At 39.5% G+C, this 24,205-nt stretch overlaps 3 protein-coding genes across 10 annotated transcripts in view; all 3 read left to right on the plus strand.

Annotated features, from left to right (window-relative positions):
* Positions 1-1,685: 1,685 nt before the first annotated feature.
* On the plus strand, positions 1,686-9,373 carry socs2 (suppressor of cytokine signaling 2). Of its 4 annotated transcripts, XM_067491186.1 has the most exons (4): positions 1,686-2,158; positions 4,417-4,508; positions 4,593-4,845; positions 6,125-9,373. In XM_067491186.1, the coding sequence occupies exons 3-4, from the start codon at positions 4,719-4,721 to the stop codon at positions 6,595-6,597; spliced, it is 600 nt and encodes a 199-aa protein (XP_067347287.1). In that variant the 5' UTR covers positions 1,686-2,158; positions 4,417-4,508; positions 4,593-4,718; the 3' UTR covers positions 6,598-9,373. The 4 variants fall into 4 exon arrangements, with proteins under 4 accessions (XP_067347287.1, XP_067347286.1, XP_067347285.1 ...); XM_067491185.1 differs by lacking the exon at positions 4,417-4,508 and having other exon boundaries at positions 1,686-2,237; XM_067491184.1 differs by having other exon boundaries at positions 4,417-4,845.
* Positions 9,374-10,525: 1,152 nt separating this feature from the next.
* cradd (CASP2 and RIPK1 domain containing adaptor with death domain) lies at positions 10,526-17,309 on the plus strand. 2 transcript variants are annotated; one of them, XM_067491182.1, is made up of 2 exons: positions 10,526-11,385; positions 15,437-17,309. In XM_067491182.1, exons 1-2 carry the CDS (start codon positions 11,080-11,082, stop codon positions 15,767-15,769), a joined length of 639 nt encoding a protein of 212 aa, XP_067347283.1. In that variant the 5' UTR covers positions 10,526-11,079; the 3' UTR covers positions 15,770-17,309. The 2 variants fall into 2 exon arrangements, with proteins under 2 accessions (XP_067347283.1, XP_067347282.1); XM_067491181.1 differs by having other exon boundaries at positions 10,619-11,377; positions 15,462-17,309.
* Positions 17,310-19,237: 1,928 nt separating this feature from the next.
* The window catches only part of ptpro (protein tyrosine phosphatase receptor type O), a 38,251-nt gene continuing 33,283 nt past the window's right edge, over positions 19,238-24,205 (plus strand). For 3 of the 4 annotated variants that reach the window (XM_067491157.1, XM_067491159.1, XM_067491160.1), the window contains exon 1: positions 19,239-19,547. In XM_067491157.1, the coding sequence (XP_067347258.1) occupies positions 19,497-19,547 (51 nt within the window). In that variant the 5' untranslated portion in view covers positions 19,239-19,496. Of the gene's footprint in view, positions 19,548-24,205 lie in introns of all 4 variants that reach the window. The other variant, XM_067491158.1, reaches the window with a different exon arrangement.

The raw sequence follows: 24,205 nt of genomic DNA on the forward strand, positions 1-24,205 counted from the left end.
GCAGCTAAAAGCAGAGAAATATACTAATATAGAAAAGTCAGAGGGAAGTTTAAAATCATTAATGTACATTTACACCCTAAACTAAAGCCATAGAAATCAAGTTGAAGATTGGTGAAGTTGTCCTTTAAGTAAAAGTAAATAAGCATTCTCAGTTATTGTATCAAAATTAAAAGTACTTCTGCAGAAAAATATTATTATTAAATGTTACATGTCAATACTGATGTATGATTTAAATATAGTCTTTTGCAGCAGATGCCTGACATGAGGCCTGTTTATGTTTTATCTCAAACCCTATCATAGGCTTTTAATTAATTTTAGCTACAAAAAGTGGTTAAATATACTTTCTATTATTTAGTTATTTTTATATTTGGTGTTTTAAATGTCAAGTATGATGCGTATGACAGGGTGCCGAGAGAGGAGCTGTGGTATTGTATGAGGAAGTCTGGAGTGGCAGAGATGTTAGAGTGGTGCAGGACATGTATGAGAGCTGTAAGACCATGGTGAGGTGAGCTGTAGGTGTAACAGAGCAGTTCAGGGTGAAGGTGGGTCTGCATCAAGGATCGGCTCTGAGCCCCTTCTTGTTTGCTCTGGTGATGGACAGGCTGACAGATGAGGTTAGACAGGAATCTCTCTGGATTATGATGTTTGCAGATGACATTGTGATTTGTAGTGAGAGCAGGGAGCAGGTGGAGGAAAATCTAGAGAGGTGGAGGTCTGCTCTGGAAAACAGAGGAATGAAGCTTAGCAGCAGCAAGACAGAATACATGTGTGTGAGTGAGAGGGACCCAAGTGGAACGGTGATGTTACAGGGGGCAGAGGTGAAGAAGGTGCAGGACTTTAAGTACTTAGGGTCAACAGTTCAGAGCAACGGAGAGTGTTGAAAAGAGGTGAAGAGGCGAGTGCAGGCAGGTTGGAACGGGTGGAGAAAAGTGTCAGGTGTGTTGTGTAATAAAACACTGTCAGCAAGAATGAAAGGATAGTTGTTCAAGACGGCACTGAAGAAAAGACAGGAGGCAGAACTGAAGGTTGCAGAGCTTAAGACTTTGAGGTTCTCTTTGGGAGTGACGATGATGGACAGGATCAGGAATGAGGACATCAGAGGGACAGATCATGTTAGATGTTTTGGAGATAAAGTCAGAGAGGCCAGATTGAGGTGGTTTGGACATGAGTAGAGGGGAGATGGTGAATATATTTGTAGAAGGATGCTGAGGTTGGAGCTGCCAGGCAGGAGGTCTAGAGGAAAACCAAAGAGGAGATTTATGGATGTAGTGAGAGAGGACATGAAGTTAGTTGGTGTGAGAGAAGAGGATGCAGAGGACAGAGTTAGATGGAGGCACATGATTCGCTGTGGCGACCCCTGAAAGGGAGCAGCCGAAAGGAAAAGAAGAAATGTTAAGTACAATAAATAAATGTTAATTTACGAACCAATATTTAATTTACTGTGATTAAAAAAATATTCCCATTTTAGAAGCTAAAACCGGAAGAAAATAGACATTTTCTCTTTATTAACTATGTGAGTATTTGCCAAATTGTTTCAGCTCAAGTGAGAAAACTTCACATCACTTTTCTATTAATTTAACAGTAATAAGTTATATTGAACCGCAGTGAAGGGGGGGCCGTCTCGTTAGTGTTGGCACAAGCCCGAATCGTGCAAGCACGGCCCTGTGGATCCTCACGAAGACAGTAAACACGTGTGTCGGTCCACCTTAAATCTGTCCTCCGCACCACGTGACCGGTTCCTGGAAAGTTCCTGGAAATGCTGCTTTTGTGTTTATGGTGATATCGGTTATTAGGCAGCTCAGTGGAGGCGACTGTCCCCTGCACGGACACGGACGAACGGGCACTTGTTCTGGTTCTCTGGGACTCGGGAGCCGTTGGCTCTTTTGCTGTTGGCTTCCGTACCGCCGACTCCGACTGACAGACGGACGCACAGTATCAGCGGCTTGTTTCCCCCGCATTAGGACCAGCGTGTGTCTTCGCTGCGAACCGCCATTTACGAGCTCAAGCAAGAGGTGCCGAGAGAAAGTAGAAGCCTCCATCAGGGACCGGTTCTGTGGGTGTGGACCGTTAATGTTCCCGCTAAAATATCAAGAAGGATGAACTGGGTTCGCTGGTTTTGACGGCTAGCAGCTATTAGCTCTTACACCGACTCTCTCCGGTAACGTTACAATTTGTGCTTGTAACGTAATTTTTCTAAGGTGTCAGCTTTAGGAGGGTCAGTACACGGTAACGCACAGGTGAGGTGATGGTGAGGACCACTGGGGGCACCTGTCCTCTCTTTTGATTTCCACATTGTCCGCTTTTCAAGCGGAGCACGGAATGCGCCCTTTCGCAAAACTCTATTCAATTTTGTAGAAATGTAAATTATATCCTATAGTATTCGGTTTCCTGCCGTATTTAAAAGTAACTTAACATATGTCCATTTTTTTTAAGGTCCACACTTAAATTCCGCAAACAAGAATCCACTTACCAACCAGGGATTATTGTAAAACATAACCGATTTTCATTTTATTGAAAGGTAACGTTACACAAAAAGACAATACAGATTCCAGCATTTATTTTCTATGGAGTCTGGCGTGGAAACTTGTTTAATTTTTTTGTCATGTTTTACTCTTCACTCTTAAATTTCACAAACAAAGATAAATCCATAAGGGAATGCTTGTTTTGAAGCATCGATTTTTCAACTTATATCCTGTAAATTAATTAGTCACGTTTACGGCAAAATTCCGTATAAATTACTCGTAATTTTGCTCCTTCTCTGTGGGCTTTGTCACGCAAACGTGCTTAAAAGTAGGATAATATTTCTGTTTTTTTTTTTTTTTTTTGGGGGGGGGGGGGGGGGGTCGTACAATTAAATTAAACAAACGAGAATGACTTGTCAGTCAGCTTTTATTTTAAACCATTTTGTCAGTGTATTTCTACATAACCAGTCGTGTTCATTTTCAAATTCAGAATCGCAGCAACATAACGTGCAGATCTGGTTTAAAAAGGCTGACTCCAGTTTTTCTTCAGTCTAGTCTTCTTGCTATTCTGCGTATAAATTAAGTCATAAAGCAGAATGTAAGTGATCTACGAGCCAAACAGATTAACATCAAAATATTAGTGTTACATTACATGTGTATCGGACGGGTGAGGACAGTCACCTGTCCTGTCCCTGGTTTGCATCCGTCGCCAAATTCTGTTCAAATTTCTAGCGCTTTTACCTTTTCTCTTTCACATTTTTATGATTTTTAAATTCTACTGCTAAAATATTCAGCAATAATAGAATTAGAAAGCAAAGTTTGAATTGATTTCTTATTGATGTAACTGTTGGAGCTCAATTATCTATCGCATTATGCCGGAAAGAATATGTATATTTTTGTTTGTTCTTTACAGTCAAAACAGCAACTTATGAACTGTAGTGGAATAAAACTCAAGCACTGCACTTAAGTACAGATTGGAGGCACTTACTCACCTAATGCTGTTTTATACTTCTACTCTGTTACTTAATGTGGGAGCAAAGTAAGATTTAAATTATTTTTTAAATAAAACAATAATAGTCCTAATAGTCCAATAATAATCCTAATAAACAATAAATAGGCTTTAAAAGTTCTTCTGAAATATTTAGATGATTACATCTTTATACAAAATTATTTTCACAGTTCCAGCTTTTGGAATATTAGAAATGTATCTTTTGATTATTTGGATAATTTCACTGTGTAATAATTTCTTTTCATAATTGGGACCTTTTTTATTTTACAAATCCACTACTTGATAAACTAAGGAAATAACTAGAAGATTACTCCTTATTAATCAGCAAATCATTAGATATAATGTGTAACAAGTTATTGTAGCTCAAAGGTGGTTAATTAAATATATAAAAGTGATACACAAAACCAAAATTTAAAACCATGTTTTTAATGTGTTAGTTTGTCTAGTGAGGGAGAATAATGTTGCACCAAATTCCATTCAAAACCAATTTACGAGTCAGTATAAAACCTGCTGGAAAATGGACAAATAGAGTAATTCCTACTTAAACTTTTAACTGTCCAGTATACACGCACAGGTAGGGAGGGGTTGTGAGATATCACTGACTTGGAAGGTATGATAAGAACAAATGACAGGATAACCAATGTTCATTGAGAGGTGAATGTCCATTTTCAAACCAAATCATTGTTGGAAAACAAAAGGATTTTACTAAGTCCCCAGGCCGGACTTTCCCACAGCTGTTTTCTTTATTGTATTGTTTTAATGCTCACAATAACTGATGTTGAAAATAGTTTGTTTTAACCATGTGTGATCTACAGTGTGAGTGTTTGCTATTCTTGCTTAAAAAATAAAATATCACTCCAAAATGAGTTGCCTACAAACACACCCTATTTATTGCAGTAGAACAGAAATTCCTGTTGATTTGTTAAAGCTCAGTTTCTCTTTCAGGGCTGTGCTACACATTTGTACATGAAGTCTGTTCTTGGCAGAAGGGGACATGTTTCCAGTAGATTCACTTCTTGCCCTGGCTTTCAGTGACAGTGAAGTTGTTGTTAATGCTTACTTGCATTGTCCAGCCGCAGTCTTGATCCAGTCACCTTAGACTGAATTTCTTGATTTTTCAGGCCAGTACAAACGGGTTCAGATCTCAGAGACCAGCAGCTTCTTCCTCTTGTATTGTCTGGCTGCTGCAGACCTGGTCCATGTCTGAGCTGTGGGCCTAAAACTAGGCTGAAAGTTGGGTCTGTCCAATGACCTGCCAGTCCTCCGAGTCCACAGAGAGCATCGAGGGTGACAGACGAGCCAACAACACCTCCAGGGCTGTGGAATCAGATGAGAGCCGCATTGCCTTAGCCATGAAGGACCTGAAGAACACAGGTAGGATTTCACAGCATAGTCAAAAGGTAGCCTCAAGTACTAGTCACCGTGTAGAGAAGCACATCCTGCAGGTGTGGATCGTTGGAAATAATCTGAAAGTTTGAGGATTTAGAAAACATTTTCTGATATGTAATATATTTTAAACTGAACTGATTTTCAATGGATTTTTGGTTAAGAACGGGTCAAGAAATGTTCATGTTTTATTCTACAACATAAAAGGCATCAGTAAATACCCCACTTGTGCTATTTTTAAACTTTTTCATGTCTCGGGAAAGCAGTTGTTACCATGTGGCTAATTAAGACTACAGGGCACGTCATGTCATCATGTCCGACACCGAGACTCATCTAGTCACTAATCCGTGTTTACAGCCTCCATTGAGTTCGTAAGTCTCCATGATTCGCCATTGACCCGTGAGATCAAGGCACTGAAGAAGAAGAAAGGCTTTTTGGAAGAGGTTAGCACAGTAAATCAAATTGCAATTAGGAAGTTTAATGGTGGTAACATTTAAGTCATGGAATGGTGGTGGAAGCCTAACGATTTCATTTCTTGTGACTGTAAGCTTCAAACATTTATAAAAGGTGTTTCATCTGTAAAGACTATATTGCTTAACAACATTTATAGGTATCATAAATTTCTCTTTGTCAACAAGCTAATTTTCCACTATAATTCAGTGAAGAAAAATCAAGAAGATCTGTGGTCAATGACACTGGCTGATTTTAGTCAGATTTCTGACGTAGCTGCTGCGTCAGCTCATGTAGCCTTTCGTCAGTGCTGATATATGGCAATTAAACACACTACAAATCAGGTGCCAGTGAGCATGTTCTGTGCTAGTGTGTAAGGGAGAGAAAGCTGAAGATTCTGGAACTGTCACCTGAGCAGAGTTGGCACACCACTCTGGCTCACCATAGACGGTTTATATCTACTATTGAGGATCTGTCTGATAAGAAGTTAGAAATTGTACTAGATCTCTTCTCGTGCATGGATTCACTAAGGTTAATCATCAGGGTTGGTCCCTCTCCCCAATTCAACATTTTGAAATGGCAGAGAAGCCACTGATGGGTCCATCTAGTGCCACAGCTTTTAAAAACTAGACCGATGCTCAGAAATGGCTGACTGTCACCTTGGTACATCATGGCAGTACATGGTGCATTGCAGTTTACAGGAAAATATCTTGCTGCTTTCAGACTTTTGGATGCCACAGAAACTCTTAAATGTTTGACAGTGTACTTGTAGTTCTCTGCTTCAGTATCTGATGTGTTTTTCTCTCTCTGGTTTTAGGCTGGTACTGGGGCAGTCTCACTGCTAATGAAGCGAAAGAGATCCTTCAGGATGCCTCAGAGGGCACCTTTCTGGTGCGGGACAGCTCTCAGAGGGATTACCTGTTCACCATCTCCGCCATGACGTCAGCGGGTCCCACCAATCTACGGATTGAGTACAAACACGGTAAATTCAAGCTTGACTCGGTGGTTCTGGTGAGGCCAAAGCTGAAACAGTTTGATAGCGTGGTCCACCTGGTGGAGCACTACGTCCACCTGTCAAGGACCAGCGACAAGGTGAACTGTCAGCCGGCAGCGGCAGCAGCACCCAATGGCACAGTGCAGCTGCTGCTCACCAAGCCTGTGTACACAGCCACACCTTCACTGCAGCACCTGTGTCGCATTGCCATCAACCGGAGGACGCGGCAGGTCCAGGATCTGCCATTGCCCAGCAGGCTGAAGGACTACCTGACGGACTACGCCTACAATGTGTAGGAGTCCAACTAGTACAGGAGCTGTGTACAGCCCCAGCTGACTGCTCACCTGTCCCATCATGCCCTGTCCTGACAGGTTCCTTGCAAGTGAACGGGACCAGTGGTAAGTCCAAGACCTTGTGCATCAATGTGTCTCAGCTGGAGGAAGAAATCACAGCAGGATCAGAGTCTGGTTGCTGATGAACCAGCATCCTCAAAATTTCCCTCAACCAATGGCTTTAAACAGTTTATGGGTTTACACCTGTTCACACTGTGGTGCTGGGACGTCCAGGGCCCCTTTCTCCATATGTGGATCCCAAGTTCTCGAGGTCAGAGTGTAGAGTCTCACTATTTTGGTTGATTTTAAAGCTGGTTTATCTGAATCTGTTGTTATAGTAAGTATGTCCTTAAAACCAAACCTACAAATATCCTTGATCTTTTCAGATATTTTAGTGTGAAACACAAACATGACTTGTTTTTTCAGTGTGTTGATGTGATCATGAAGCTGCAGCTTATAGAGACATTATTGTGGTCTGTTGGTGTCATTGCCACATTTTAATTACAAAAAACACAAAGAAACCAACCCACATTCTGAGATACTGAGTAGAAAAGACAAAAAGAAAAACTCAGCTCAGAGAGTGTGACTGTTAAAGACCAACGAGACATGTGGAGCTGATTTAAACGAAAACTTTGCTCCCACAGATAAATCTACTTTTCAGGGAAACTTTGTTATTTCACAATATGCAGACATACAATCAAGTGAAACGTTGTTCTTCTGGGATCAACAGTGTAGCATAAAAACATACAAAAATAAAATAACAGAAATTGAAAACAGTATAAATGGAAAGAAGAACATAAAATGACCATAGAGGTTAAAATAAACATTCAACAAATAGAAATCAGTTGCAAACAAATTAAAGCACAACTTGGAATGGTCGACGGACAGAAGGCTTAGCAGGAGCAACAAAACAGCAGTAAAACACACATAATCCCGTTGTCCATTTTTCAACTGTTTGTGGTCATTTTGTATCTATATTAGTAATTGTTTGTCTCTTTAAGGACATTTTGTGTCTGTTTACTGAGCTTTGTGACATTCAAACTGCAAACCATCAGTATTCTGATTCTGCACGATAAATACTTTTGCTTTTTGTACTTAAAGTACGTTTTGATAATACATTTGCACTTAAGTAACTGACTGCAGGACTTTCTACATAGTGCTATTACTACTTAAGAAAAAGATCGGAGTACTTCCTTAGCTACTGTTATATCAAACAAAAATCACCCAGATTGTTATTTAAGCAGAGATTCTGTATTATTGAACAAAAAAGGATGTTCCCATCTGTCAGGGCTTTTTCTATTGATGAACATCATTGTCTTCACAGCTTGTTCTTTTAATGATTTCATAAAAATTGTTTGAAAGTAATAAAGCAAATGCAAATTAGTGAAAATAAAAGAGAAACTGACAAAAACAAGCTCAAAGCAACCTCGTGTCAAAAGCATCATTTGTTCTTGTTACTCCCACTATGAACCAATGGAAATGGAGCCGTGTGATTGTACGATTGAGCCCTAACTGTTGCGGTCGAAGGTTTGTGAGACAGCGAGTCGAGGTTTCCTGATCGATGAGTCCTCACTGTTGTTGATCATTTCCATCTGAACACACGTCAGACTTTATTAAGTCGTTGTTTGAGCTGCCGTTAGACTTTGGACCTGCTGCAGGTTAAAAAACACAGACCAGGATCCCTCAGAACCTGCTGATTCAGCTGTATGTTCCAAATTACTACACAGGAGCTGTTTTATTTGTTTGTTTGTTTTTCTGAACAGGTTTTATCTCTAACAATTACATAACCATAAAATACAGCCTTAATTTTAATTTGTGTTTTATGTCTGAAGACTGTTTAACCACTTTTTCTTTCTTAGCAAATTTTACATTTTAGGTATTGACCCCAAACACCCAGTGGAACTTAAATTCAAGCCCTCTTGAAAAGTGAATGGTCTTTTAATTAATTCAGCACTGAGTAGCTCTTAATTTCAATGACAGTAACTTTTAAGGTTCAGTTCACTGTTATTTTAACATGCATACCATACATTTCTATGAAATCTCACCTCTGAATTGTTTAAAGATAATTGCAAGCCAAATAAATATTAACACTTAAACCTCCTGATCCTCCTATTTTAACAGTTTGTTTCTGAAGATCCGACACATCAAAACTAGACTCTGTCTGCTGTGAGGCTCAGCCTTGTTACTCTTCCAGTGTTTGAGTTTTAAGGAGAACGGGGTATTAGCTTCATGCTGATTTGGTCTTTTAACAGTTGGTCTCTCAGGTAAATGAGACTTCACATGTGTGCCCCAACTTTTAATACTGTTGCATGTGACCTTGTCTACTCTCATGTTTCTGTTATCTTTTATTATAATGTTCTATTTACTTTTGTTCTGAGCGCTAAATCTTCATTTCTCCTTCAGCTATAATTTCATGGTGATAAAATGGGCAAACACCAGTCTCCTGCTCTCTGTGTACTCTCATAACAGATATAAAAAAAACCTTTAAATGAATCTTTATTACTGAACATAAACCAAAATGAGCAGCGTAGAAACTGCAGTTGTTTGTACATGTCACAGTTGTGGAATTGAGCCCTGCAGCTTTTTTGATTTTATTTTTCGTATTTATTGATTGTGTCACACTGTTTTCTGGTACATTATTTTGTAAAGAAGCTGCAGGAGACTTTGAATGCATGTGTTGTTTCTGTAACATTGATCAGCTTCAACCATGAGATCAATAAAGTTTTTATATGGTGTTTCATCATGTGCTTTTATTCTGTTATTTCACAGCTTTACCCTCTGTTTACTATTTCTTTATCTGTTGTGCTGCTAATGTTTGACTTTTTATTTTTTCACCCTCATTTTTAATAGTGATAACTTTTCATGCTTATACAACTATAAACGTGCAAGTCTGTAAGTCAGTTTATTTTCTTTAGTGCCTGCATATCAAAGTGTATGTTCTGTTATAGTTTTTTCTGTAAAGGGTTTATACCATTCAGTTCATATGTTTTATTATTTATAAATATGTCATTCCATCTTTGTAGAAACCAGTGTTTACAAGGAGGGGAAATGATGGTATGAGAGCATTAGTGAAAGTGGTGTTTTTCACTTCATTCCAAAGAGTGCAAATCCTCTTAGCCAAAAACACTGGAAAATATTTAAAAAATGAAACTCTTCCTTTCTCGAGTTATCTTTCCTTGTGGATATGTATTAAACTTTGAACATGTGCTCTAACATTTACGAATGACTTTTTGTTCAGTGAAAAGTAAATTTATCCTTGTATCTGGAAAAAAAGTGAACTTTCCACAAACTACAGGGTCTGTAGTTCGAACCCTGGTTCTTTCTGACTACGTGTTAAAGTGTCCTTGTGTGAGACACTGAACCCCAGGTTGCTCCCAGTGTGTGAAGCAATGTTTTAACGCACTAAATAGGCAGACCATTTACCATAATTTATAATTACAATCAGCAGGTAGAAAAAAATGAGCCCTGATAAAAATGTAGAGAATCTGAGTAAATGTATCATGTTTGACCCATCACGTAGGATTTGATTTCATTAAACCGGCATTTAAAATATTTGAAATATCAAACTCCCTGACTTTAGTAGTTTGTAGTTTGACAGATTGGACCAATATTGGGCTACATTATAACTACTAAATCAGAAACCGTGCTTTAAACTTTGTTTTAAGTCAGAGTAATTGTGTTTGCCCAAATGTCATTCTAATTTTTAGAATCATTTGCTGATTCCTAACGAAATAAATGAAGTATTAAACTGTTTGACAATTTGGGGAATTGGGAAAACATTAAATATTCTTTTTTTATTAATATAAACATTAATTTTAACAGTAGCTCATGCTGTTTATCACATTTAGAAACAAGTAGTCTGAGACATATTTAATGTTTTTGTTGTAAATAGTGTTGGATTTTTCAGAATTTTCAAATGATTTTCACAATGCACATAATTCTTTGGGGAGACAATTGAACTTAATTCTGTTAAGACAATAAATATGAACATTTAGACCCACGTTGTCCTTTTTAATAAATTCGGCATACATTTTCCTCTCCAAAAATACTTAATTTAATAAAAACTGTTTTCTCCTTTTTGCTACCAGCACAGCAGACAGAAAATGGTCAAGTGAAAAGGCTGAGGTTTTCTTAAAGTTACTGTTGCCTGATGTATTGAAAATAATTCCGAATTAAAAGGTGGTTGCTAAAAGTTTACATTTAACTAGCTAGACAGTTATTGTCCATTGAATTGAATTAGAAGAATTATCTGCATAAAACACTCGAAAAACTAAGCAGTTAATGTTGTAACATTGGTTCCGCTCCAATGTTTCTAGTCGGACACAAAAACATTATACAAAGTGCAGTATGGGCGAGTAGCTGCCACTCGACTAGTTTTTTCGATGAATACGTTAATTAAAAGAGAAGTAGTATGATTTACATCGGTTGTCCCGGGCATCAGTTGACATGGACCCGGTGCACAAAGCTCTGCTGCGGAAGCACCGGCTGGATCTGTGCGGGCAGCTGTTGGTCAGCGACACTATTGTTCCGTTTCTGTACCAGGAAAACGTTTTGACGGACTCTCAGGTTGAGGACATCGAGTCCCAGCCGACAAACAGGCAGAAAACTCTCAAGCTGCTAGACATCCTACCGAGCCGCGGGCCCAGGGCCTTCGAGTCATTTCTGCGGTCCCTGGAGGACTTTAGTTGGATCAGAGATCGATTGTTGCAGGAGCTCCAGACTCCACCTGGAACCAGGTCAACAGGTGAGAGCGTTTGGGGCGGGGGGACACGGAGACTGAGTTGTGTCTAAAAAAAAAGGTTCAAGTTTTGTACAATTTATAAAACAAATTATATATTAGCCAAAATATAGAACATGAGCAAGTCTCACTGAAATCACTCGATCAATCTGAACCAGATTAGGACAGGGACCCAGGAAACAAATCGACGGTTTTCCACAAAGCAATTGTGTGTGTGCTACTAAACATGGGGTGGGTTCATGAACCGGACAACTGAGCTCAGGCCCAAAGGTCAGGAGTCAAATACTGGACCAGAACCTCAAAACGCAAGTCAGCTGGGTGGGTGTTGCTCCTGGGTATGAGGGCGGTTGGGTGTTTTATCATAAACAGTCCCTGATAAGAAAAGATAAGGTCAACCTCACTGTCGCTGGAAGCCTGGAAGGACCTTTATAATAAAAAATTATAATATTGTCAAATAATATTAATAAAATAATAATCCTGAACAATATAAAACCCAAACAGCAGCAGACACTAAGGAACAGATGTTGTAAAAGGTAAAAACTGTTTAAACTATTTGACAGAATGGATATATTGCACCAGTCAATTAAGTGATAATAACGTTTGTTTTGACATAATTTAACTGGGCCATGCAATATATTCTGGTTACCGGTTTATCAGAATGTAAATAACTTTGGTTGCAAAGAACCTGGAAGAAAAAGGCAATTTAAAATATTAAAACCACTCGACGCAAATTCTTTTTATGGTTTACCTAAAGATAAGCAGGCTGCTTTTCAGAATGAAATGGGTAGAAGCATTTGTACTGATGGAATCAATTCTGTGAAGGAAAGATTTGTGGTCACAATCAATCTACCTTGGTTTAATGAAAATCTGTGGAAACTGATGATCAACAAATCATGTAGGAAACAAAACAGTGTGGTTTGGCACTTTCTGTAAAAATCAGCCCAAATAAAATAATGATTTAAGCTGATTAATGAACGAGGTCATGATGTTTTTATTTTAACTCTCTGCCGTCGCTCACAGGTTTTTCCTTACAAAGTTGCAAATCTGAGAATAAGACAGATGTGTAAAATTAGTGGAATTTCCCGTCAACACTGGCACGGAAAGATCTTGATAAGCTACAGCCAACACAAGGGAAACAATAAAAACCTATCAGTGGTGTGTGTGATGATTCTCAGAAAAGTGGAGACTTTGAGGATTTTCCTGGAAGAAACAACACGGATCGCTGCAGTAGAAAAACAAACTTCCTGGAACAGGATGACTCGTTTCAGAATTTTTAAGATAACAGATAAAATGATGGTATTGATTTCCTGAACTGCAATATAAAAAACATATTTGTGAGATTTAAATAAACATTTTAGGTTGAAGTAAATCCAAGATTTGATTTTTAAATGTGTCGATAAAGTCAGATTAACAGCAGCAGCGGAGAAGCACAGATTACTTTTAGCTATGTTAACTGCAGGGCTATGAACATTCCCAGAACAGCTTCCGAGTTTCAGGAATTTTCCTAGAAAACTGTGTCAGCATCTTGAAACCAGACAAAGAATCTCTGCAATGTGCAAAGTCCTGGAAATGAGATGGTGTATTTCTGTTAAACAAAGTAAGAGCTGGAGACTCGGGAACAGATCAAATGAGGTGTAAAGATGAAGTTTCTCAAGCAGAAAGTGATGGTTCCTGGAAGCAGCTGCTTTATCTCAGACTGTAATCAGTAACATGAGGTTACCACACAGGTGGAGTTTACACATGTTCCCCAGGTGTTTGGGGAGGAGCCACACTTACAGAAGTTACAGAAAGACTCAGTTCTTCCTGAAAAGTCAAGACTAAAAGAGAGAAGCTGTGAAAACAGCCAAGTTGTAAAGTCAATGCATACAGTCTGTATGTCAAAGCAATGGACATTTTCACACAAGGCACAGGAACAGGCCTTCACCTCTCATTGGCCTTATGGGGCAGTAAAGTGAGCGTCCACGGGTAAACTTTGCAGCAAAATATGCAAAAAGTGAAGAGCAATAGGACAGGATGAGTACACTTTGAGTTGCATGTGTTCCTCCAAATGTGGAGGTGTGACAAACCATTAAACTCCTGATGGAGGATGAGGAGGTTGTTGTTTTCCACTCCTGGTCTCTGTCTCCTCCTCCTCCTCCTCAGTCTTTTATTGTCTGCCTCCTGCTTTCCAGGAACCCTGCAGCAGCCTCTCTGTGTTAAAGCTGCAGCACCAGATGTTTGTGATCATATTCATCATATGCTCTATGCTAACACACACACACACACTCACACACACCTCAGCAGAATTAATGTTACTGAAAAGCTAAATTTCTCTGGTGAAATGAGCATTTCAGCTGGGACACAGATGCCTGTTTCTTCATCACTCATTCACTCAAGAAAAAGTTCTGTTCAGATATAAATTATTCTGAGAGAAACTTAATTTGTTTTTAAGGATTTTTTTTTAACTTTTTCCTTCATTTATCTGAAGTTGTAGTTAAACCGGAATCTATTAACTGCTGGTTCTGTAGGAACACTGAGCTTTGAACTTAACTTTTATTCTGCTCTACTAATGTTTCTTTGTCAGTTTTTTTATTCAGTTTATTTTTCTTTCTCTGTTGTGTAGCTGCCCTCCACCCCCCAACATTTGCTTTGTATTGTTACTAACTTAAGGGTCAGTTAGTGAATAGAAGAAATAAATGATGACATTCATGTATTTCACTAGCATCAGGCTCATAAGTGTTTAAAAACTTTTATCAGGAACTCAGATATATAGTCAGTACTTCAACTAAAAGTAAATAATGAAAGGTGGCACTTCTACTTGCAGTACAATACTTTTAGGCAAGTACTTGCACTTTTACTTGAGTATAGAGTTTTTCTACCTCTGTCAGCTCTGCATGTGCTCTGTTTCAACTCAACCAGCAAATTTGTAATGTACGTCCACGTGCTGCAGGACGCAAACACTGAGGGAGGTTACAAACGGTGAAAAAGCAGCATTTCCTGTGTCACAGTGACCTAAAAGAAAACACAACAAGAGCAAACTGATTTCAACACATGTTGACCGTGAAAGAACTGGTTGTAATTTTTTTTCTGCTGTTTGTGTTGATGCTGATGTCCAATCAATGAAGACCAAACAGTACAACCCCCCACTGACTTACAGATACTGAGAATTAAAGTTACAACAAAGAGGGGGATGACATCAGCAAAAATAAAGATTATTCAGAAAAACAAAATAAAAGTCAAAACTCATCTAAGCAAGGGAAGAAAAACAGGATTCAGATATGCATGTCTGGTTTTCAGGTAGCAAATTTTACAGAATTAGAAAAACAATTAATGTCACAAAGTGTGAACATTAGATAAAAGTTGTAATTCTGAGAATTTGTAATTGTAATTCTGACAATTTTACAATTTAAACCCGAACTGACAATCGAGTTTAAATTGAGTATTTAGGTATTTAAATAAAACCGAGAATTGTACATTTAATTTTCATATTTTTAGATTTAAAAAAATAAAAAAATATAGGAAGTTTTTCTACACTTTAAAATTAAAGCTTGACTTTTAAGGTAGACTATAGATTTTGGCATTAATTTGTGTGATGAACTGTGAAATTAGAATGTTACATAAATAATGATTTATTAGGAATAATAATATATGAAGTAACAAGTTCAACAAAAAACAAACATACAAAATGTTTAACTAGAAATTTTTGAAGGTAAGATTTAAGTTCTAATTTTGTGATGAGACATCTGACATTAAAGTCTGAATTTTAACAGAAAAGTCACAAACACAGGGATTAGATTTGTAAAATAAAACAAGAAGTTTAGGAAAAAGTATCCATTTTATGTAAAAGCCAAAAACTCTGAGATTAAAGTGAGAATTTTCATACTGACCATGGATTTTCAGAAACAAACAAATGCACTAATGGGAATTTTGTGTGAAAGTCAGAAAATGTTTGAGAATATCTGAGGATAAAGTTGTGGCTCACATTCAAGTTTTCTGTTCAAGTATATAGGTGTACCTAATGTTGTGGCTGGTGTAGATTTAGCATTTTGAAATTTAGGGTTAACCCAGAATTCTTCCACTCCTCAGGGATTTCCTCTTTGTCTCTCTTCAGATGTCTGCCATCTTCCTGACACCATTCTCCAGAAGGTTCCTTCAGATCAGGAGTTGTCCCGGCTTGCGTCTCGTCTCGGCCCTGAGTGGGAGTCAGTGTTGATGGATCTGGGTTTGTCAGCGGAAGCTTTGTTTCGCTGTCGGTCGGATCACTCTCTCAGCACTCACGGAGCAGTGCTGGCTGGTCTGGTTCAGTGGAGATGCTCTCAAGGAAAGAAGGCGACTTTTCAGAAACTAATGCAGAGTCTGCAGGCTGCAGATGTCCACCCTTCTGTACTGGATGACATCCTGAATGTGAGGAAGACGTAGGCTTTAGACTTTAGGAAAGATAAAATATGTATAATCTCTCTACAGTTAAATTAAGAACAAAAGCAAATTGAAATTTAAACAAAAATGTTAGAATGAAATTCAAAAATATTAACAGATTAAATATTTTAAGACAAAAGTCAACAACTGAAATTCAGAATTTTGCTGTTTTACAGTCGGCATTTACAGACTAGATTATTTACACTAACCCTAACCGGTAATTAAGGCTAAATTTCCATATTTTGATATTAGAAATGAAAAATTTTAGATAAAACAAACATCTTTGCACATTGCAATTTAGAACTTTAAGAATAAAGTCTCTTATTTCAAATTAAAACAGTAATTTTTTAAATTTGGATGATAAATACAATCTGATATTAAAGATCAAGAAAATGAGAATAAATTAACTTGAGATAAAAAAAAACAAAACAAGAATCTGGCAATTAAATTGGAAAAATAACAAAAATATTAATAGATTAGTTTGAATTTAAAAATTCTGTAAGCACAGACTGCTGCTTGAAAAACAACAGTAGACAGACGCAGAGCAGATGCTTGTGGTGGTGTTTTTTTTTCTTTTTAACCTAAATAACAACACTTTTATTTAAAAAAACTGACAGTTTTATTCATGTCAGTTTTCACTTTAGGACCACATTTCTCTTGTTTTAATCACTTTATTTCCTTCGTCCTCTGTGTTTGTGCTGACCTCCTCCACAAATGTTTATTGCCTGACTGCAACTTTCTTAGCCGATTTTTCCACAGTTTCCTGGAAGCTTTCCTGATTTTCTTCGAGCAGAGCGATTAGTTTTTGTCAGAGAAACACCTTCAACAAGCCCTTTGTGCCTGGAAAACCACAAAATACACAGAAACACATAAACAATGGCTGCTCTCTCTGTTCTTCATTAATTCCTCAACAGTCTGAAGAGGTCTGGCTTTCATTTAGTGGCTGAATTTTAAGGTGGACTGATGAGATAGAAAACTTGCACCAAAACAAAAAACTTTGTTTACACTGCTTTCTGCCTGACTGAGCTTTTTTTGCGGTTTTGTAATTCACTTGTAAGTTGCTTTTGATGAAAAGTGTCTGCACCAGGACTGAACGTAACAAAACAATTTTTCTCTAAATGTGTGATCTTAAACTATAATTAAGCATAAACAATATTTTCTGATCTTTTAATGCCTTTTCTTTGTTATAATGTTTGTAAAAAATATGTATATACAATATGTGCTTTTATTCTGACTTTAAGTCTCTTTGACATCAATCTCAAGATTCAAGAGATTAATATACAAATGTTTTTTTTTTTTTTACACTCAGAAATTAAAGCTATTTTGAAGTTAAAATCTAAACTTTGAGGTGAAGGTCTTTGATCTGAGCTGATTCTAAATATTTTCTGTCAGATTATACAGTTATACTGTTTGTCCTTCTGCTGCTTTAGAGATAAACAATAAATTAGAAGTAACTGAAAAGATGTTAATGCCCGAGGGAACAAAAAGAAATTCTTGTCTTTTTATGAGGTTGTTGAATAAATGAAAAATTTCTGAAAAAATCTGCTCGGCTTCATGTGAGTCCTTGGAGTTCCTCAGAACCGCGTCGACTCTCTTTCCAAGAAAAGCAGAAGTATTTAAAGATGCAGCTGACAGAGACTTTTTACTGTTTTACAGCTGGAAACATTCACAGACACAAACAACAAACTTTAAGGCACTCAGCTTCTTATTTAATGCTGGTTTTACTACTGTTTTTCTACATATTAGAGCAGGTTTCTAGTGTTTAATGTCTTATATTCCTGCTGGCCTCAGTATCTGTACTTGACCACAGAACACAAAAAGAACTGCAGAGACATAAAGGGTGTAAAGGAGATTATCATCAGCCACAAACCTGACATGGAAACAAACAAAAGCATCACTTCTCTAAATAAACCTTTTCTAAAAGTTGCCATGTTAGTCTGTGCTGATGTGATCAGATTATGTCCCACAGTGTGAGGCAGTGGCTTCAAACTGCATCATGTCCTGTTTGTTTCTCAGAACAGATTTTAACAAATCAAATCTGTCACAGAACCAAAACAGGAGTTCATTCATCCTGAAAACCTCTGGAGTAATTGAAATCATGTTTTGGATTTACAATCCAGCCGTACCTCCGATGATACAATGAGTGTTTGTATTGATCAGGATCATGTGATGTTGGAGTAAACTCGTCTGTGCTTAAACCACGTGTGAGGACACGAGCTGGATGTAACAAGAAACTCCTTATATGGAGTTCGTCCAAAGCTGATGCAGTAAAAGCGTCAGCGGAGCTGGTAGACGTACACAAACTCAGTGCTCACTGGCCTGCCTCAAAAGTACAAGTACCACTTCAAATTCTTTACTCAATTTAAAGTACTAAGTACTTGCTGTAAAGACTACTGCGGTAAACAAGTGGTTCCTGATGAAAACAAAGCATTCAAACACTATCTGATGCTGATGATAATATGAAGTCCAGATTCTGCAGAACCTGTTCAGACTGACAGTCTGAACCCTCAGCCCTAAATGTTTAGCGACTGTGTGATATGTTATTTTCACCTGCAGGGGGCGTCCTACAGCAGCTTTAAGGGCTGGGGCTGAGAGGCACAGTGAATCTGCAGGTTTACATGTGCTCAGTGACGTCACATGATTAAAAGACAGAATGAAGACACATGAGAATCCGAATCAGGTCTCAGTGATAAAACGTGAAAATAATAATTGGTCATAAAACACAATCAGCAAGTACCAACACTAATAAACACAGATGTGTGTTTTGAAACATGGCTGTGTAAGTGTACTGCATAACCTCATATTGATAGTAAAAATGTAGAAATACTCTATTGTGGCTCAGAGTTAAATGACTTTGTCTGTGATCTTGTCATTACTTACCAACTGTTTCCTGTGGATCACCTGAGAAGATGGGTGCATTTACGCGATCCTCGTGCCCACAGATGGAACATCAGGTCTGTTAGTGAGAAAGGACAGTTTCTCTGCCGGTGATGCTGACACAGAGCCTCTCTCTCTCTCTCTCTCTCTAACACACACACAAACACACACACACCACTGCTCATGATCTGTGGATGTTGGCAGTTAGATGACTAAGTGTTCACAGGAGCTGTGGGCTGAGAATTACCTAAAATGCACCTGCACAAATGAGAACAATCTGAAGGTTAATATTAATGAGTGACCCCCCCCCCCCCCCCCCCCCAACACTGACAAGTGCTTTGTGACGGGTCAATAATGAGTATCAGTGTGAGCAGCAGCATGATGACACCCTTTCTGCTTCTTAGTCAACCGCTCTCTGCTGCCCCTTCTTGTCCTGGGGGGGTTTCCTCCAAGCGCGTGCTGTAATGCTGATGAAGATGAAGAGGAGGAGATAGGGGGCGGGGTGTGTATGTGTCTCCATGCAGCCTCTGGAGCGCAGGGCGGGGCGACGCCGCGCAACAGCAGCAGCTTCATCACCGACACCGACCTCCTGCTTGTCTCCGGGCCACGGCATGGACCCCCGAGCCCGGCCTGTTTCTTCAGAATCACAGCGGGTCCGCTTCGAGCTGCGGTACCAGTTACAGTACCGGTGATGAGGACGGCGGTGCGCTGTTAGAGCCGCGGAGCGAAAACGTGCCGTGGACGGAGTGAGCATCGCGCTTCGATGCAGCAGAAAAATCGCCATTGTTTGGATGCGCAGCAGCCTGAGAGGAAAAACCCGGACTTCACTGAGAGAGTTTGACTCCGAGACACCATGCTCCCCCAACCTCTGCTCCTCACGGTGTATCTGCACTGCTTTATCCAGGTAAGGACGCGTTTTTCCCGATGATTGTTGAGCGTTTGGAGCTGCCGCCGCCGCCGCCTGTCTGGGCGTCATGAGAAGCAGCAGCAGCTGCTGCTGACGCTTTGTTCTGTGAAACCGCGGCAGCAACACTGATTTAATTCAGTGTGGAAGTTGGACAAAAGGTGGATGGTGGAAACTGGGCCGTGTATCGGCAGAGGAGCCTGAGATGGACGCGTAGTGGCAGCGCAGGTCCGTTTGTGAGGCAGCCAGCAGCTCGTTGTGTCCTGCAGAAAGTGGGTCAGTCGGCTGCAGCCTCAGTGATTCCCTGCATGTCTGAGCATCTCTCTCTCTCTCTCTCTCTCTCTCTCACACACACACACACACACTCACACATAGTGTTTCATCCCAGTCTCGTGTATGTGCAAAAATGGTAAATATAAAGGATTTGATACTTTTCTTTGACAAAGGTACAAACGTTTGTCATATTGGACTATGATACTTTATCCTGATACAAAAATACAAAGTGGTGATACCTGATGGTACATGACCTGCATCATGTACCATATTATACCAGGTACCAAGTGTTCCTCTTTCTAACGAGGCCAAACCAACAGACACTCACACAGAAGCTGCGGAAACTTTTCCAGTTATTGCATTTTCAGTATTTACAATCTTTGAGTGTCGAGTTAAACTTCTGTCTTGTGTCCCCTTTGTTTGGGGAATTCTGTGATAATTTCAACGTCATCAAGATGTGTTGCAGACTGGAGCTCTGACAGCCTGAAACAAACCGATCAGAGTTGGTCCATATGCTGTGGTAGAACTGATGGATAAGCTTCTGAAAGGGTTTTTCCTTTCTGTCTCCCAGTCGCTGAACAGAGCCTGTGCCATGTTCAGTCTTATCTGATGGTTTGAGTTTCCAATTTCCTCTCTTTTATCACCGTCAGTGATCTGCCAGAGTTTTATTAAACCGACTTTTGTTCTGCTGCGTCCTGGTCTCTGTGAAACCAGTCTGAATAAGACCTGCTGACCCACACCAACATCCACTATCCCCATTTTATGTACGGTTTTCCAGTTTGTGTTTGTTATGATGAAAAGACTGAAACAGCCCATTGATTATTGATTTGGTAAAATCAGTTCTTTTATCAGGGTTCAGTGTAAATAAAATGAGTAAATTATCAAATGTAGCTTTAGTCTGCAGCTTTTTCGGCCAATTGTGTTTGTGTCTCTGCAACTTTGTCCATCTCAAAGTGTGCGTGTGTGTGTGTGTGTGTGTGTGTGTGTGTGTGTGTGTGTGGTCAGCGATTTTTGGGCTGCCTGGCCAAGCCACCGTGGTCAAGGTCTGACCAGCAGATGCTTTTTATGATCAGAAAATCATCAGATATAGTTTGTCGTTGTGCTTTTCCCTTCAGCAGTGTGAGACTGTTTTAGTAGCTTCAGTATGTGGACATTTAATCTGTACTCTTCCATCTTCGCTGTTTTCATTTTTGTCTAATTGTCCTTAAGCTCTTAAAGTGAATCAAACTCAAATGCTGCTGGATTAAGATCAGAGGGAATGTAAAGGTTCACCACAGCATTACTGTACTATTTCAGCTTTGTCTATGTGGACGTTTGTCCATTGTGTCTTTCAGTGTCTCTATCCAAGGTGGACAGTAAACCCTGACTCAGCTGATTAGAATACTGTTTCTGTCCTCAGTTGATCTGTTCTTTGTTGGTTGTTCGGAGTCTGAGGAGCTTCAATAAGAACAAATCTCGTTTTTCAAGACATTCGACCTTCTGCTAAAACTCAGCCGATGTTTGCCACTTTCTGTTTGGTCTTGTTGGTGTTTCGTGAAGGAGCTGGAGTCACCAGTGGATGGTGAGAAGCACAAACAGAAAGGGAAGAAACTGTCCCACGGTGACATGAAGCCATTCATGTTCACAGTTCTTACAGCAACAGTGAGTTTGTCGTCATCTGCTGCTGATCATAATGATCTTAACGACATCATGTGAGCTGATTAATGCTCTCACGCTGCTGGAGGGTGAAACCTGTCTCCATATGGAAAATATAATCACCACCACTCAGGAATCAAACTGCAAACACCTCGCAAACATTATAAACCCTTGTGACGGGTGTAAAGCTGGACCTTTTGTCTGTCAAACCAGGCCAGTTCACATTTGTCTGCTACAACAACAGTGACAGTGATCATTGGTATCGTAACAAACAAATCCATGAGGGTCAGTACAGACAGAACACTGCATGGAGCCCAAAACCTGTGCAATGAAATAGTGTTTACATGTTCAGTCTGAAATCTCTGACCCCAAATGGACCAATGCAGCATACATGAGTACCACTACTGTACTTGTGTACTTCTGATAGATTTATACATTTGCTATGAATAATATAAAATTGAATTATCATAGGAGGTTAGCATGTGGCTGGGTTGATCCCGGGATCAGCTGGGGATAAAGTTTTTTTTTTTTCTTTTTTTTTTTAAAAGCTGCACCATTACAATGAGGAACAGAGCACTGCAGCAGGTGTAGGACTGTCACTTTGTATTTGACTGTGGAACATTTGTTTAGGGGCAAAAGTATAGGAACTGTGATGAATTTGTCTGAACTTCAGACCTCCACAGCGAACTTCATACTGTAATCTATACAGTATTATGCTGTTAAGATTATTGTGCCTTTTTCTTGTGTTGTATTTTAAATGCAGACCTTTTACATAATATCGTATGTTATTTCGGACTCTGAAAATTAGCGTTGATGTCATTTTGCATTCGACAGCCTGAATGTAAAGCCTGTTTTCTCCAAGCTTCAGGTTTTGGCAGCTGCTTACTCAAACTCTGTTTGAGGGATCCTAAATCTTTGGTCGGTGCTTAAAGAAACAAGAGGCAGCTCTGATTCTCTATTGTCCGTGAGAGGAGAAAGTGTCCAGTCTTTCGTCAGTTCTTCTTTAATGACCTGTTTTTGGCTCTGGTGAGCACAGAAAGGACTGAAGGTGACTAATATGGCAGGAAACCAGAGCTGGCAGTAGTCTGCTGCTTCTCTGCCTGTTAGCATCATCACCCATGGAGCTTCGAGTGAACCTAAACATTCAGTCAACGTCTGGTGTTTGCAAAGGTTCTTGGTGGCACTGTGCAGCGCAGATTCTCACGTGAATTTCCAACATTGGTTTTGTTGATTTGTTATTTGGCAAACATCAAGTTAACCTTTTCATTACCCTCTAGTTCTAGAAAAAACATTTTGGGGGAAAGAATTAATTCGCTGTCCAGATGTTGACAAATGGTGCATGAAACGGCAGGAAGTGGTTAAAGTAAATATATTTCTGTATTTGGTGTAGCAGGACATGTTTTCGTGCCCAACTGCAGTTTGTGGTCTCTGCACTGTGCTGGACTTTTAGTTCCTGGGAAAGTGGAATTGGCATCAGCATCTAAACCGGGTGCTGGACCGATCAGAACACGATCGGTTGGCTGTTAGTAATTCTTGTGTTCTCCTATCAGTCATTTTAAGGCTCCGTCCATCAATCCAAGGGGGTGGAGGTGAGGTGAGCATCTATTATTGCTGTTGTCACTGAGCTAGTGGCAGGCCCCCTCCCCGTGAAGACTGTTGTTTGAGGAACCTGCTGTCAGCAATGAACACAGGCTGCTGCTCTGTCTTTGTTTACCTTGATGAAATGCCAGGGGAGGCTGGATGGGGGCTTTTCATTGTTTTCATTCATTTAAGCTATGTTGTGCTGCTCTGTTGTTCTGAGGAGGAGGAGGAGGAGGTTTGTCAGAAAAGGTAGAAAAACTGCAGCTTCCTCCAGGTGGAACTACAGCTGAAACTCTGTTAGAGTACAGTCTGCATGCACCAAAACATTTATTTAACATTTTTTTAATCTTGGAGAGCAGAACTTAGGTGGGCAGTTGGCCCTTTAAAACAGGGTGCTCTTTTCCCATATTAACCAAAGGTGCCCAGACAGCAATAACTAACCCTCTGGACAGTCTGTCTTCTGTAATTGTTGCCTCCAGCATCTCTGTGTGTAAACATGTATTTAAAGACAATGTGTTGCTGCAATTCGTGTCGTGTCCTCCAACTCCAACTTGGTCTAAGCTGCTGAAAACATGTTTGGATAATAAAACAGCTGTGATGACACAGAAAGTTGATCAGGCATCAGAAATGGGGCTGACAAAGAACCGGTTCCATTCTCATTAGAGAATGAGATGTCTCCAAGTTCTGAGTACTTCAGCCATAAATATGTTGGTTCAGAACCTAAAATTCAGGTCCTCAGCAAGAACCAGAAGCTTAGTGTCGGTCAATATTTAATGTATAAAATTCAGACCGTTGAGCTAAAATGGCCAAATATGTGCTGAGGAATCCATCTGATTGACAGTTCTGCAGAGGCAGTTTTTATATAGAAACTGTGCAGTGTGTTTGCTGAAAACTGCACCTTTCCCTTCTCAGACCGGCTGAGTATAGGATTTGACATTCACAATGTTGAGCCAGAGACTAAAATGTGCCCTGATAACTGCTTTTGATTCCTTGGAGTCAGGAGAGAAAACACTTTGTGGTGGTCAGTGGAGCTCGGTGCATTGCTAACGGTGAACTTGGATGGAAGTGGACCATTAATCCTTCATATGCAAATGATGATGATATCCAAATGTTATTGTTTCTTATTAGTAGAATATAAGAAGTGGACGTTGAAGCAGGCGTATGAGTAA

Source organism: Channa argus, chromosome 21 (assembly GCF_033026475.1).
Source record: "Channa argus isolate prfri chromosome 21, Channa argus male v1.0, whole genome shotgun sequence".
NCBI classification, from domain to species: Eukaryota; Metazoa; Chordata; class Actinopteri; order Anabantiformes; family Channidae; genus Channa; species Channa argus.

Coding starts and splice junctions, on each gene's coding strand:
- cradd (XM_067491182.1), top strand. CDS start 11,080: ATGGACCCGGTGCACAAAGCTCTGCTGCGGAAGCACCGGCTGGATCTG. Junction 11,386..15,436: donor CCAGGTCAACAGGTGAGAGC/GTTTGGGGCGGG, acceptor TCCACTCCTCAG/GGATTTCCTCTTTGTCTCTC.
- socs2 (XM_067491185.1), top strand. CDS start 4,719: ATGACCTGCCAGTCCTCCGAGTCCACAGAGAGCATCGAGGGTGACAGA. Junction 4,846..6,124: donor GAAGGACCTGAAGAACACAG/GTAGGATTTCAC, acceptor CTCTGGTTTTAG/GCTGGTACTGGGGCAGTCTC.